The sequence below is a fragment of the Epinephelus fuscoguttatus genome, linkage group LG2 (assembly GCF_011397635.1).
Source record: "Epinephelus fuscoguttatus linkage group LG2, E.fuscoguttatus.final_Chr_v1".
Classification (NCBI taxonomy): Eukaryota; Metazoa; Chordata; class Actinopteri; order Perciformes; family Serranidae; genus Epinephelus; species Epinephelus fuscoguttatus.
Window position 1 is genome coordinate 44,511,294 of NC_064753.1, and position 15,366 is coordinate 44,526,659.

The 15,366-nt window shown below is 42.0% G+C and overlaps 1 protein-coding gene across 5 annotated transcripts in view; it reads left to right on the top strand.

Moving 5' to 3' along the window:
• Positions 1-211: 211 nt before the first annotated feature.
• trpm5 (transient receptor potential cation channel, subfamily M, member 5) overlaps positions 212-15,366 on the top strand; it is a 32,562-nt gene continuing 17,407 nt past the window's right edge. For 2 of the 5 annotated variants that reach the window (XM_049594733.1, XM_049594742.1), the window contains exons 1-11: positions 212-305; positions 3,269-3,336; positions 6,160-6,316; positions 6,414-6,594; positions 7,013-7,188; positions 7,319-7,496; positions 11,177-11,241; positions 11,650-11,835; positions 12,159-12,258; positions 12,456-12,574; positions 14,498-14,845. In XM_049594733.1, coding sequence (XP_049450690.1) covers positions 279-305; positions 3,269-3,336; positions 6,160-6,316; positions 6,414-6,594; positions 7,013-7,188; positions 7,319-7,496; positions 11,177-11,241; positions 11,650-11,835; positions 12,159-12,258; positions 12,456-12,574; positions 14,498-14,845 — 1,605 coding nt within the window. In that variant the 5' untranslated portion in view covers positions 212-278. Of the gene's footprint in view, positions 306-3,268; positions 5,373-6,159; positions 6,317-6,413; positions 6,595-7,012; positions 7,189-7,318; positions 7,497-11,176; positions 11,242-11,649; positions 11,836-12,158; positions 12,259-12,455; positions 12,575-14,497; positions 14,846-15,366 lie in introns of all 5 variants that reach the window. The other 3 variants (XM_049594751.1, XM_049594758.1, XM_049594766.1) reach the window with 3 other exon arrangements.

Sequence of the window (15,366 nt, forward strand, 5' to 3'; positions counted from 1 at the left end):
AACGTGCCAAACAAATATGCAGAAAATGAACACAAAGTTGTCCGCTCTAACAATAAAGTGTTTAAGTGTTTCATTAGGGCAGCAGGTGTACATGGTGCGGATGGGATCAATTTGCAGCGGCTGGCTGACCAACATGCAAAGCAGTGGTGCACAGTCATGCCAGGGGTTGGCCAGAGGGAGAGCCCCACCTTTGATAGCCCAGGTAGTTCACCTGCGGGCTGTGAAGGAAAAGCCCTCAGGTGTGGTTCAGCTAGAGGAGAGGAACTTTTGTTTGAGCCATGCAGGAGAGACAAGGCACTCCACTGGTGAGTATGGGGAGTGTAGCAGCTGCATGTTTTTCTGTTCATCATTGCATTGGTCGTCTACATTAATTCTGGTAAATTAGAAAATGTAATGTGCAGGATGACCAATGTTTTTACGTAAAGCAGTAATGTGGTAGTTAAATAGATGGGTAGGTTACAGAGGAGGAAGTGGGTATACTCTTATATATTCCATTGGCTTTTTGGCTGATGGGTGGTGTTGGATATACTCTGTATACCTACCTTTAGTTTCCACTACACCACTGACGCAGTGTGTCTGTTAATTAATAATACACAGGTTCACGTCTTCATTGTACGTCAAAGGTGAAAAAGCAATACATTCAATGATTTATGTGTTGTATAATGGAGAATTTCACAACTGGGGGGGTGTTATTACACAGCTGAAGAGTTTGACTTGAAGGTAAAGCAGAAGTTGTTGGTTTGGTCTTTGCCTCACCTGAAGAGAAGTGCTCACGTATACAGTATTTCTGCACAGGTGTAACACATGTAGACACATATTTTAATACATTTCTCCTCTGACCCAAATGGGGATGTGCGCGCTTAGTCGACTAGTCGATTCAAAGTTCCTTACTAGTTGGAACCAAAACACTAGCTGGTCATATTCATAATTGACTTTATTTGCTAGCTTTTATTTAGTGAATTCTTGTCATGTTTTGTTGTTAAATTTTCCACAATTTCGCAATTGTAGCGCAATTTTCATAATGCACAGCGTTACAGATTTCAGTGGTATTTACAATATGATTTGAACAAAGAACATGAGCATTTTTCACTGACATCCTGGCATGTAGTGTCACACTTTTATACACAATCTATTATTGGACGGCTTTGACGAAAGCATAGATGGTGACCCAAAACCGTTAACAGCTTCCCCGTCGGAACAGGCTGTCAGAAGGAGAGGGAAAGTGGTAAAAATACTCTAAATATGTCAGAAACTTCAAGCAATATGTTTTTTTTTTATAAGGTGGAACTTTTTTTTTAGGTTGTTAAAATATTTTTAGCTGCTGACTCCCATCCACAGGATTATATTGCTTAGCTTCCGTGTCGTACTCCAGCCTGCCGACTGACATCTACTGTATGTAGTGTACTGTCTACTGTCTAACTATTCCTTTAAAGATTAATTGTGCTCAATTCTGAATGTTTTCTTACCTTCAGACCAGTTCTTACATCCCTAAACCCAAGCAAGCAATCCGTATGTCACCCATCTGCATACCTATATCAAAATGCAGCAATGTCTAACCTCTCTTGGTTGATGGCAAAATTCTATTGCTTGCCTATAAATAACTGACTGGTTTAGCTCTAAGATATTTCAGATCAGCCCTCCTGACCCAGTATGAACCTAGCAGACCTCTCAGGTTGGCTGATTCTGGATTACTGGCTGCTCCCAGAGTCAGAGCCAAACATGGTGAAGCTGCTTTTAGTTTCTGTGCTCAAATGTGGAACAAATTGCCAGAGGAGCAAAGACTTAAAACAATGCGGACTACTTTCAAATCCAAGCAAAAGACCTCCATGTTTACCACTGCTTTTAATTCATTTTGTTTTGAATTTAAAATTCATGCATTAGTTTGTTTTATTGCTTTTATTGTGCGTGCTTTTGATTGTTTGTTCTGATGTTTGTTTTGTTTGTTTTACTTGTTGTGTCCTTCTGTGTTTGCTTTTACTGTATTGTTTTTGTGCTTTCTTCGCATGCTTGCTTTTGTATTTTTTTTAAATCATTTGTTCCTTGTGCTTTTACCTGTGTAAGGTGTTAAGTAGTTTGTGTTGCCTTCGGGTATGAAATTGGCAACATAAATTAATTTGCCTCACTTTGCCTTCACTTTAAGCAAAAGATCAATTTTCTCCCCCCCTGACAATATTTGTGGGTGATGTAAAATTCAGATTCAAAACCAAATATTGATCGTGAAACATATTGCTCTTATCTCATGAATACGTGTTTTTGAATTCAAAGGAGGTCTCTACATGTGTCTAAAAAGGGCCTACAGTTTTACAGGCATACTGTAGCTGTGTGTTTGCTGTCTGCTAATCTACAGAAATAGATCAAAACATCCCAGATCATCATCTCCTCAGCTTGAGAAAAGGGAAGTTCATTATGCCAGACTTCAAGCAAGATGTAAAGCGTGTGTGTTTGTGTGTGTGCAAGGCTGCCTGTGTCCGTACCTTTGCATACAAATCGCCCTGTTTGCATAACCAATCGTCTTTTCCCTCCCAGATCCAGAACCTGTAGTCAAATAAAGGCCTCCACAACAAGCTGCTCGCTTACATTAAAACAGATGGCTAAACACAAATTGACTCTCAGTCTGTGTGTTAACCATTGCACCACGATTCTATTAAAACCCTTTCCTTAATTCAAGGTACACACAGAGGCTTTCCATGAAAGAAATATGCGCTTGTGCTGCATTTTTGTTCTAATCATCTTCCACCAACGGCCCACGCAAATAAGGCTGGCTGATAAAAGTCTGTGTTTACTCAGGCAAATGGATAATCTTATCAATAATGAATGACTTTCCTTCCTGAACTCGGTGTCATTTATTTCTATGAAAATATCCATTGAGAGATAAATAGACTGTGGCTGTTTTCATTGCACAACAGTAACTATGTATAAACCAACTCATAATGTCAAATGCACATTCCACACCGCTTAATAAAACGTAAATACATCATTCGCATCAGACATAGTATCAGAGGGGTTTTATGTTGAGAGATGCTGGTGGGTGCCCGCAGCACTGTGGCCCAGTTTTCTTGGTTTCATGTATATGAGTGAGTGTTTTGTGTGTTTCTAGTTCAAACGTCATGCAGGAAGCACTTTGCATATGAAGCGAGGATGAAAATTCTGCCAACTTTGCATTGACCACAAGTACTTCTAAGAGCCTTCCCCTCTGAGCAGAGTGGTGAGTGAGTCACAATGGATTTAGAGGAAAATGGACATAATGTGTGTGTTCATTTGTTTGCAGGGGACGCTGCAGCCACAGACACGGTGTCTGCGATGCGGGGACGTACTGGAGTGGTCCGAGGAGCACAGGTGTGTTTGTAGAGGTCAAAGACAACACAGACAGATACAGGGCGCCTCTTTCCTCCACAGGAAGTCCAGTACATTCAGGACAGTTGTCTGAAGCTCTTATCTGAAACAAATTACACTGCTGTTCAGTATTCACAACAAAGAATTCACCACTGGATCATTTGCAAGCAATCAGATCAGACTTGCATTCAGCAGGCTCCATGAGTGGAAGAGGTGCTACAGGAGGCAAACATTTGTACTGGACTGAGAAGTCTTAACTAACTCTAAGTATAGTTTTCTATTTAAATTATTCATGAGAGCTGGTCATAATTCTCTGGCTGTAGAGGAGAATGCTTTCTGTTCAATACTGAGAGCAAAGTGCTGCATTCTTGATACGGCAGATTATGGACAAAGCAGCCAAACCACAGAGCATATTACCTCATCAAAATCAATCTGAATTAGTTATTTTCAATGATAGAACAAGTGTATAGAATTTTAAAGGTCTGTAGGCCTGTGACATTCAGACCGTTAATATAGCAGCAAAACAACATTAGCTATGTAAGGATAGAGTGGAGTATTGGGGCCCTGAGCAGAGAATGAAGTCATATTCCCTCTGTGGTTTGGCTGGTCTAGTGTATGTGCATGTTAGTGCATGAGTGTATCGCACTGGTTAGCTCATCATGGCCACTTTGCACTGCACTCACACAGCGGTCATCACGACCCAGTCTTACTCCGAGGTTGTCAAAATCTGGCGCTTGGGCAGTGACTTGCGGCATCAGACACTGACGAAAAAAGCTGTAGTTTAACGACACTCGGAGGCGTCAGGAGGAAACGCAGAGGAACAAGAACGGTTAAGGCGGCGAAAGTCCGAGTAGAGTGGGCGGGAGAGCAATGTTCACATCCCGTAAGATTCTAAAGCCAAACCCTGTTCTTTCTTCCTAAACCTAACCCCTTGCGTTAGTTGTTGGAGGAAAAAAAACATCAGTTTGCAGTGTTGTGCAGATGCAGTGCCTTTATTTTGATGGAGACTCTATGTTTTCTGTGAAAACGAAAGTGTATTTTCAAAGACAACAATGCATGTAACATGCAGACCTTGACACAACGTCACAGTACGTCAACAACCAACGCATCCAGGATACCATTCACATCGTATCTGGACGTGGAAAGTCCATGACCAAATGTCAATATGTGACGAGGTCGGAGTGAGAATGTGTTGGTTACCACTGATATTGGGACGGCATCATCACGAAAGTGTAGTGCCCACCCTCCAGTCCGTCCTGATAAGCAATGTTAACTCTGTGAGCAATGTTGCAAGTCTGTATTGAGCTAGCACCATTAGCTGCTAACCGTCGGCCTTGTCCAGACAACTAATACACTCTGTATTTCACATAGAGCCCCAAAACTCTGCATTTGGATATGCTTTAACATAATATGCATTGTGTTACTGTACAAAGCTAGGGCTTTGCTTAATCAAGGATAAAAGTAGAGGGTTATAGTGACCTATTCTCAACGTCAACTTTGGGGGAAAGATCACTTCTGGGACTGTTTGTGGCAGTGCAGAGAACTGCTGAAAAAAGCAACAAATTAAGATTCTTTTCTCTGTGACATCAAGACGCCAACATGCCAAAGAGCAGCTGGGTGACTGGCTGTATGACTGACAAGCTCGTTATTAGCCCAGGATTGGCCAGTTTAAAGTACAGCTCTGGAATGCACTCCACCCTGACCTCTGAAATATGGATTCACTACCACACTTTAAATCCAGGCTTTCCTTCTCTCTTTGCGTGGGTAAGCCTGAACAGATGTTTTGTTTATATTTGTTTTGTTTGCTTTTTAAACTGATATTGATGAATTATCTTGTACTTTGTATTTTATTGTATTTTTATTGTACTTTACTCTGCAAGGCGACCTTGAGTGTCATGAAAGGCGCCCAGAAATAAAATGTATGATTATTATTATTACTTTACTCATACTCTTAATGTCACTTTACTCATTTCTTAAGCGAGCGTGAAGGTAGTGTGGTATCATAAGACAACCTACAACATGATTCAAGGCTAAACAGGGTGAGTTTTTTCTCATATCTTGCCTTAGATCACCAGACAGGGCTTCAACACAATCAAACACTATTCTGATTTCAATATTCTTCCATCAAAATGTAACTCAGTGTTGTGAAATTAACCAGAAAGAATGAAACACTGAAGCTCAGTCAAGATTTAGCAGTATACAGACCACAGAACACAGAGAAAGATGGCGGCGATCTTGTGACATCACACTGACTTCGGTGAGAGCACAGATTAATGAGTTATGTCTAATTATGTATCAGACAAATTATATGGCACATAACATACCTTTGGGGATCATTCACATATGCCAGTTACCAAAACATTTCCTGCAAATTCGCAGAATTTTTTTGAGCAGCTTCTGAAACCCGTCTGTTAAATAACACCTGAACCAGCAAACAGAACAACACAGTAACCTCCTTGGCCGACAAAACTACAACTTACTGCAGCAGGTTAATTTAAGCACCGTAGGACAGATTACATCTTTGTTTTTTTTTCTTCAAGTGGAGACTAAAAAGCTGTAGAGGAAAGAGGTGAGTCTTAAGACTGTGTTTGAAGATGGCCTGGGATTCCACAGAGTCTCATTTAAATGCTTGCTACACGACGGGAGAGCGGGAAGAGAGAATAGTCTTGGTGCATTTTTATGAGGAACACAGTGAGAGGGATGTTCCAGGTGAGCAGTAGATCAGAGATCGGGCCACAGCAGTGGTTTGTTTTTCACTACTGTGTGTTGGTGGAAAAGGCCTGTAAAATACAGTACACATATTCAGTGAATGTGTGTTTCTCTTAGTGTCCTGCTGGGCTGTTCCTGCTGCTCCACAGTGGATGAGACGCTGGAAAATGTAGCCAGAGGTCTGGCGAGCAGAATGAAGAAGGAGAAGAGTCACTGGGCCGCTGGAAGAGTGGGCGACATTGACTTCATTGGCTCTACTAAGACAAGAGGAAAGGTGAAAACAACTCAAAATAACAAATACTGAAGGTTATATAACAGCACAGAAAAAGTTTGCAGGATAATGACATATCAACTTGTCTTTTTATATCCAGTTTGTGAGGGTGCGCAGCAACACAGACCCAGTCCTGATTTACCAGATGCTGACAGAGGACTGGGGCCTTGCTCCCCCACACCTGGTTGTGGCCCTGGTGGGAGGAGATGAAGTGGCTCAGATGAAGCCCTGGCTCAGGGACACTCTGAGAAAAGGACTTGTGAAGGCTGCGCAGAGTACAGGTTGTAACCAAGGGGCTAAAACTGGCCCTGGCTTTTTGCAATCAACAGCCAGTGATAGAGAATTGGTTCTCTGTTGCCCTCTATTGGCTGGCAGCAGAGTCACCAGAAACACATCCAAAATCCTGCCTTTTATTTAGATGCATGAACATGTTTTTTTGAATTGCATGATGAGTAAAATGATGACTCAGTGCTTGTAAGGAGGATTAACACAGAATGCTTTATAAGCATATAAGCTATTAATGTAATATCACAACCAATATGACAGCTGTTTATATGAATCCAGAACACAACTTTCTGGTCTGATACATGCAAATACTGGAAACTTGCTTCTGCTCCCCCCATTTCCCACTTGCAAGTGCACAAAAATCTGTCCATACCATACAGACACACACATTCACACTGCGTCTCTGTTCTCTAGGTGCATGGATTTTGACTAACGGCCTGCGTTTTGGCATCACCAAGCACTTGGGCCAGGCGGTGAGGGATCACTCGCTGGCCAGCACCTCATCTAAAGTCCGTGTCGTGGCCATTGGCATTGCACCCTGGAACATGATCCACAACCGAGAGGCACTGCTCACCAGCCACTACGCCAAGGTGTCTGCACATACAATATAGAGCTACAGAAAACAGCCGCAGCATCTATGAGCAATGACTTCCACATTTCACATCAATGCGTTCATGCTGTCCTCCTGTCTTTTTGCATACCTTTATTTATGTTCTCAAGGCGGATGAGCCTGCAGCATACAAGCCACAGGACATGCCTCATGGGTCTGTGTATTCCCTGGACAGCAACCACTCTCACTTTGTGCTGGTGGAGGAGGATCCAAACAGACCAGGAGCCACCAGTGAAATGAGGGTGAAGCTGCTTAAACATATCTCCCTTCAACGGACTGGTTATGGAGGTAAAGCCCTTTAGATCACTGCTGCTGGGTCCAGTGTGTAGGATTTAGGGGGATACATCGGCAGAAATGGAATTTAATAAATCTTCTTCGTGTTTTCTTTGGTGAATAATCACCTGAAAATAAGAATCATTACGTTTTTGTTACCTTAAAATGAGTCATTTAAATCTACACAGGGAGCAGGTCCTTGTCAACAGAGCCTGCCACATTGCACCGCCATGTTTCTACAGTAGCCCAGAGCAGACAAACCAAACACTGGCCCAAGAGCCAGAGCTCTTGCACCATTTGTGTTTTGTGTTTTTACACCATTAACCAAAGTTAGTAGCCCGTCCTCAGCACCGTAAAAACACAGATTTTTAACATGAAACTGTATTATTATTAAAATTCATTAAAGTCTTTCTGCCACTTTAAATCAGCAGGTCCATTTTTTTGGAGAGGAAGATACCTCTGCGGATAATTCAGTTCCCGGTAAAAACCTTGTGAATGTCTGGATCTTAAGTTATCAGAGAAAAAATGTGAACACACATTAGCAGTTGCTAGGCTAGCAGCTCATCTGCAACTAGCAGAATGTGTTGGAGAAACACTGATTTTTAATGTGAAATTGCTTTATTCAGTGTTTTTACTGGTTATAACCACCTGGTCTGTTTGTCTTTGAGAGGAAGAGACCTCTGCGGATAATTTAGCTCTCAGTAAACACCCTCTAAACAATGAATGCTGAAGGAATCCCAACGGGGAATTCACTCTTGACAAACAGGAGAAGATTACTCTGGTTGCAATTCTTCAATCCTCACTGCTAGATGCCATTAAATCCTACATACAGCTCCATTAGAGTCAGGTTACGTTATTGGTTACTTAACAGCAGAATCTAAAATGACTTAGTTAAATTTTAAAGCCCTGCATGTACATATATAAAATCCTATAATTAAAAAAATATAAATAGTAAAATGTACTTAAATATTAAAAGTAGGAGCACTCATTCAGAGAAATTGTTGTTAAATTATAGATGCATGTAAGCATTATTTCACTGTCAAGCTGTTCGTAGTACAGGTGGCTGCGTCATACACTGTTAGCTTTTTTTTAAAAGCCCTGCTTCATATTTTATATCCTTTTCATATGGCTGACTATAAAATCATATGCCTTAAATTTTTACACAAGTGCTGTCACTGAGTAAATGCACATCTGCTCAGGCAGGGCTGTGTTTTGCAGTGCGTCTGCAATTGAAATTCTGTGCTATGGACTCTTCACTGCCCTAGGGAAGTAAAAAAAAATATATTTATTTTTTAAGACTGAAATACAAACTGCCTCTTAAGAACAGCAAGTGAGCAGACTGGCAAGCATTAGGTGTTTTCCAGCTCTCGTCCCTTTAGTATTCTTTGTTTTTAATCCACAATTTAGCTGAGATAGATGACTGGTGCTACTTTACAAGATTTCTGTAATCAAAGGTAATCTGCTGAGTTTTCTTGTAAACAAACAAAAATTGTGTTTACACCACCAAGTACATTCTGTGTATCCTTGAGGCCTGAAAATGTGTTTAGTGTATTTCCTTCCTCATGAAACATTTGTAAAGGCAGCTTTTTTTAAATAATGTAAATTATGGATATAATATAAATTTTGCCATATGTGCCAGCTTGCGGCCGTCTTCTCTGCATTTGCAGGGACATTACTTTGCCTTTTTGTAAGTCAGTGGAGCAGCTTAAAGGCACATCAGGAATGTATATCACGTTGTCTCTATCCTCATGAGTAAGATACAAAACAAAACAGGGACCTACTCTCACAAACATTGCTCTGGCATACAGTAGTCAAAAACTTGCTTTGCAGTTACCTCTTATTGTCTTCCAAGGCCACTGTTGTGAAAAGTTGTCATTGGGAAACCTTAGCACATTGTGCAGTACTCACCTACTAAAGGGATACTTTGTCAGTTTTTTTGACAAGGTCTGTGTCACTGGTGTGTGTCCAGGTCCAGGTGTGTTTCGCACAGGTCCCCAGGATCAGCACCAGGCTTCGGTGCATCCCTGGTAATGTTGCAGCATGGGAAATGTTTTGGAACTCAACCTATACCAATGAGTGAAAGTCAGGATATCTCAGCCTCTGGTGCTTTGGTTTTGACCATTGTTTTTGAAATGTGTCTCAGTCCCCTAGCTTTATGGCCTGGTGGGGCCATCCTGATGGCATGGGCTCAGCATTCTGTTTTGCTCTCTGTGTTGGTCTGGGCTCAGTGCCACCCCAAACATTTTCAAAATTAAAATCCAATTGGGGCCAATCAGGGATCTGCACTGTCACTGACAACGAAAGCAACCAATCAGGGACTGTGTTGTAGCTGATCACATAATGACTGATGGATTTTTATATGTGTCATGCACACTTAAATGTGCCCAGCCCTCATGAATTTACAAGACACCATTACAATGACGTTACATAAAATGCAGGCCACAGCTTAAAGAACAGTAATGAAAGCTCCTGAACAAACAAGCGCTAACTCTAACATTAGATAATTATTGGATATAGTGGCAAACCGTGAGATAACAATGTCTGGGTCCATCATGCCATTTAAAGAGGACCTATTATACTCATTTTCAGGCCTTTGTATTTGATTTCTGGACTCCTATAGAGCAGCTACACACAATTACCTGCACACAAAGCTTTGCAGATCTTTGTATTTCCTGCATCCCACGAAAACGGTCTGTGTAATTTACTCCATCCCCCGGCCCTCGCCTCCCGCCGAGCCCCCGAGTGTGATTGGTCACACTCCCAAGGACTTCCGAAGGGCTGCCGAGCGCTGCCGGCATACCTGGGCATGCCCATATAACTAAGTCTGGCACGCATTAACGTCACACGGACTACACTGTTTTAAAAAAAGACTGTAAAACACAGCGTGCAGAGCCATCCAAAACAGCTCGCAGGACTTACTTCCAAATGCACAAACCTCATTATTTGACGCGTTGGCATAATTTAACACGAGTATGCAACATTGTAACAACATTTATAGGTCAGAAAAGAGGAAAAGCATAATAGTTCTCCTTTAAAGATTTTTCCCCATAGTCTATAAATCGGTGGATACATTTTTTTCAAGCTTCACAGCCCTCGCAAGCATGAATTTGATCTGTTCGGTCTAATAACAGGGGCAAGTTAACGGATTACTAAACCGGAAATTAACTAGCTCAGCCGGCAGAAGTCTTCTATGCACTTGTTCTATGGTGGCGGGAGAGCTCCAAGAGCTGGCGGCACAGGTGGCATCTTCACACCATTCATCTGCACACACTCCCCAAAACTTGGTGACACAGATCCAGTTGAAAATAGACAAAGTGTCCCTTTAATATGTTGGTATCCAACCTTGTGTTCAGGCCATCTCAGGGGCCACAGCATAAATATGAAGAGCTGTGACATGAGCAGGAAATAAGAAAAAACATACAAATTACTACATTTAAATACTTTAAAATTATTCAAATTTAACAATTGGGAACTTCACTCTTTGCTTTAACTGTTCACAAGTTGGAGAGAAAAGGAATCTGTGGAGATAATATTCACTACGTGTACTTTGGTCAAACTGTGGCTGTTTTTCAGTTGACAAGAGAAGCCTGTGCACCCTTCACACAATAGTGGGATGTTATACCAGAGTGGTAATAATTCAAGACACCCTGAGCTGCAAGAGATGTTATTATGAGAGTATTTTTTGGTGCTTGCAGGCGCAGGCAGTTTTGAGATCCCTGTTCTGTGTCTCTTGGTCCATGGGGAGCCTAGGATCTTAAAGGTAAGTTTCATTTCATTGTGCTGTGTTAGTCACTCAAGAACTTAAAAGACATGACCGCGAAGAGACCTTTTGAGAGCTACATATGAATGTGCACAATATGACTTTGAACAGCAGCTTAGGCTTGAGCATTAGGCTCCAAATCAAATTTTGGTTGTGCCACCTCCTGAAGTCGAGAGCCAAAGCCAGACTGAGAAACAAATTCTTTCTGTTTCCACAAAACTAATCTCTTTGGCTAGAAAGCCTTTCAAAGCCACCAATGCATTTGCATAAATAGAGCCACAACCGAGATTATGGAGAACAGCTAACACCGATCAATATAATTCTCTGTTTAGTTGAGAAGTTATTTAACGAAAACGAGTGTGTTTTTGAGTTTGCCTGCAAGTCTGAACACTGTGTTCCCACTTGCAGAGGATGTACAAAGGCATTGGCAATTCGACACCATGGCTGATCCTGGCAGGCTCGGGAGGCGTGGCCGACATCCTCGTCACGCTGATGAATAGGGGCTGCTGGGATATGGACAGCGTTCATGAGCTGCTGCTGGACACCTTTCCAAATGCCCACCACAGCACAGACATCAGTAACTGGGTCAAGCTGGTGAGAGAGATGTGCACAGCATGGAGGCAGGCACATACACGGTTATGCACATCACAAGACTAAAACGTTGCCAGAAATATGGGGCACACTGGGGAAGATTGGGAGGGAAGCTAATGTGGGATTTTCATCCTTATCTTCAAAATTTGTATGTGATGACCTAATTAAGGGTATGAAGGAGGGAAGGAGGGAAATATACTCATAATGGAATGTTTTTTCAAGCTGACATAAACAGGGAAGGGATTGTAATTTTAGAAAACAATGCAAAAAATGCACATCACTTCAATCAAATGAGGTGTTAATGAAAACTGACAACTGCCAAACAGATCCAGAAGATACTTGACCATGGGCATCTCCTTACTGTCCACGACCCTGAACAGGAGAGCTCTGAGCTGGATACCGTCATCCTCAAAGCTCTAGTCAAAGGTAAAATATCCATTGAGAGATACTGTTATCAGGAAACATGCAATTTTCTAAGGCTGCACAAATACAGGGGGGTTGTGTGCCTTGACAGATGTACAGAGAGAGAGCCTTGACATTTATAGCACTTCATAAGTTGTCATCTTTTACACTGTGTGTGCATTTGTGTGTGTGTGTGTGTGTGTGTGTGTGTGTGTGATCAGCTTGTAAGAGCCAAAGTCAGGAAGCTCAGGACTTCCTGGATGAGCTGAAGCTGGCTGTGGCCTGGAACAGGGTGGATATTGCCAAGAGTGACATCTTTAATGGAGATGTGGAGTGGAAGGTGAGATGAATAGTAATGTGATGAGAGGTTTGTCACATTCTGGCATTACAATTTGTCTCATATTCAGTGTGGTTTAAACTGTAAAGTCAGTTAGCAGTCAAGAAGAAGAAGATATACCTAATTAATCCCCAAGGGGACATTCCATTTTTCACTCTTGTCATACACACAGACCCGAAATATACACACATGCACAACAGGACATTGCATTGAAGGGAGAGATGTCAGAGTGAGGGGGCTGCCTGTGGTCAGGCACCCTGAGCAGTTGAGGGTTCAGTGTCTTGCTCAAGGGCACCCTGGCAGTGTCCAGGAGGCAAAATAGCACCTCTGCAGCTATCAGTTCACACTCCATATTTGGTCCGGACAGGAACTTGAACTGGTGATACTCTGGTTCCCACTCCCACTTATGTCATTCATTCATGTTTAATCTGTTTCCTGTTTTATTTTGTAGATTCTCTCCTCATGTGTCATGTCTGGTTCTACTTCCTGTCGTTGTGTGTTTTCCCGCTTATTTTCTGTCACACCTGTCTGGTTAGTCCTTCCCTGTTTCCACAGTCTTCCCATCACACCTGTTCTGTATTAGTCTGTAAGTCAATCTCCATTTCCCTCCTTTTGCCCGTGCCCTCCTACTCCAGCTGTGTCTCATTCTTGTGATTAGTTTTCTGTGTATATATACTTGTGTGTTTCCCTTTGTTGTTTGTCCTGCATTAGTCCTGTGCTCATCCTTGTGATCTTGGTGTTGTTCCCTGCTCCTTTTCCTGCCTGGTGTCTTGTGTTTGTATTTTTTTACCTGAGTTCATAGTTTTTCCCGGTTGGTTTTCAGTTTAGTTTTTGTTCTTCTTTCATTTGGAGTAACTGCATTAAAGCTCACTTTTTGTTAAAACTCCAACCTGCCTGTTACTCTACATTTGGGTCCTTCCTGAACTGATTTATGACAGTTTTGGCTCGACTGATTTTAACATGGAGGCTGAATCACACACTTTCTCATTTTACATATTTTATATGTATATTTTATATATATTTTAGTGTACTGTTTAGCTGTAAAATGAGAGTGTGTGACTCAGCTGCCATGTTAAAAACAGTCAAGCCAAAACGGAGCACCAGCCACCAGCCAGAGAAAAAAAAATTCTCCTTTTACAGCTCCTTTTCCTGAAAACATCTGAGACGAGAAAAAAGCAATGCAGTTACAAAGTCTTGTTTCATATTTCATCTGCACTGCCTTGTTTGACATTTTGACCAAAGTTCACGGGCAGTGATTGGCATGATTGACAATTGCGTTAAAGACTCCTTGGCTCTGACTGATTGTTTTCCTTCAGCCAGGATGGATTCTTGCAAATGCCTTTAAAAGCACTATGAGGCGGAGGAGGACCCTGACTTTTTCCATGATCTGTATCATGTACTACTGTGTGGAGGTAGTGATAGTTTCAGCAAATAGGACAAAAGTTATTTTAAATAAGTTGCCACCTATAGCTCTGACACATATCCAACAGTTGACGTTGAAAACCACAAATGTCAACCTGATGGTTGTGCCAGAGGGAAAATCTAGGGATCACCAAAGTCACAAAAATTCCTCCCTTTGAGATCATGAATGTCTTCACAAAACTGGCAACCCATCCATCAGTTTTTGAGACATTTTAGTCTGAATCAAACTGTGGACCGATGAAGTTATCAGCCAAACAACTGACTAGATTTCACTCCTGGAGCCATGCAGCTATCGGGCTAAAAATCCATTTTGCATGAGCATGTCTTTCATTATTAATCTTATTTACATATGTATTCAATTAACATCAAAGGGACTCAGTGGCAAGCCACTGTACATTATCATGAAGGAGACATGAACCTGACATTGACAATAACCTTTTCACAGGAAGAAGAGATGATACCTGCTTTATAAGTCATTGTAACTAAGACACATGATCTTTACAGGCATGCGACCTTGAAGAGGTGATGATGGATGCACTGATCAATGACAAACCTGACTTTGTGCGCCTCTTTGTGGACAACGGCGTGAACCTGGGTGAGTTCCTTACCTACGGTCGTCTACAGGAGCTCTACTGGTCTGTGTCGGAGAAAAGCCTACTACACAACCTGCTCCTCAAAAAGTATGAGGAGAAGCAGCTTCTGCTCGGAGCTGCCAGGACACCTGGTCCACCTGGGCACCACCCGCCTGATCAAGGGGATCGGAAACCTCGCTTCACCCTCTACGAGGTCGCCAAAGTGCTGAAAGACTTTCTCCATGACTCCTGCAAAGGCTTTTACCAAAAGATTCCCACAGTGAGTGATATAGTCTGTCTCAAGAGTTCCAGTCAGACATATATACTACACTAAATAAGAAATCCTTTCAGAGGCTCTCATCCTTTTCTGCCTGTGACACCTTGAAATGAAGCAATGTCTATTTGTGAGCCCACAGTTTGTATTTGTCTGGAAGTTGTGAGCAGAGACTGATTTCCCCTTCGCACCCTCTCAGACTGTTTCATTTGAAACTGTTAAAGGCCTGAAAGATGCAATGAAATAGGCAATACACAGACTCCATGGTAAACTCACTGCCTGTAAAATGGTAAATCTTTAATGGCGACCTCCTCCTGCACCTCCAGGAGTGAAACATAAAATCTAACCAATAAAGCCGTCACAACTTTTAGATAATCCCAGGGAAAACTGATAAGATTTGTGTATCGGAACTATGTAGGTACCCTGTTTTCTATCCTGTTAGTTAACACGCAACCCCTCAGTGACCCACAAAAAAGGTTGTGATCCCAAGTTGTGAACCACTGGGGCAGGGAACTTCAATTTCACCC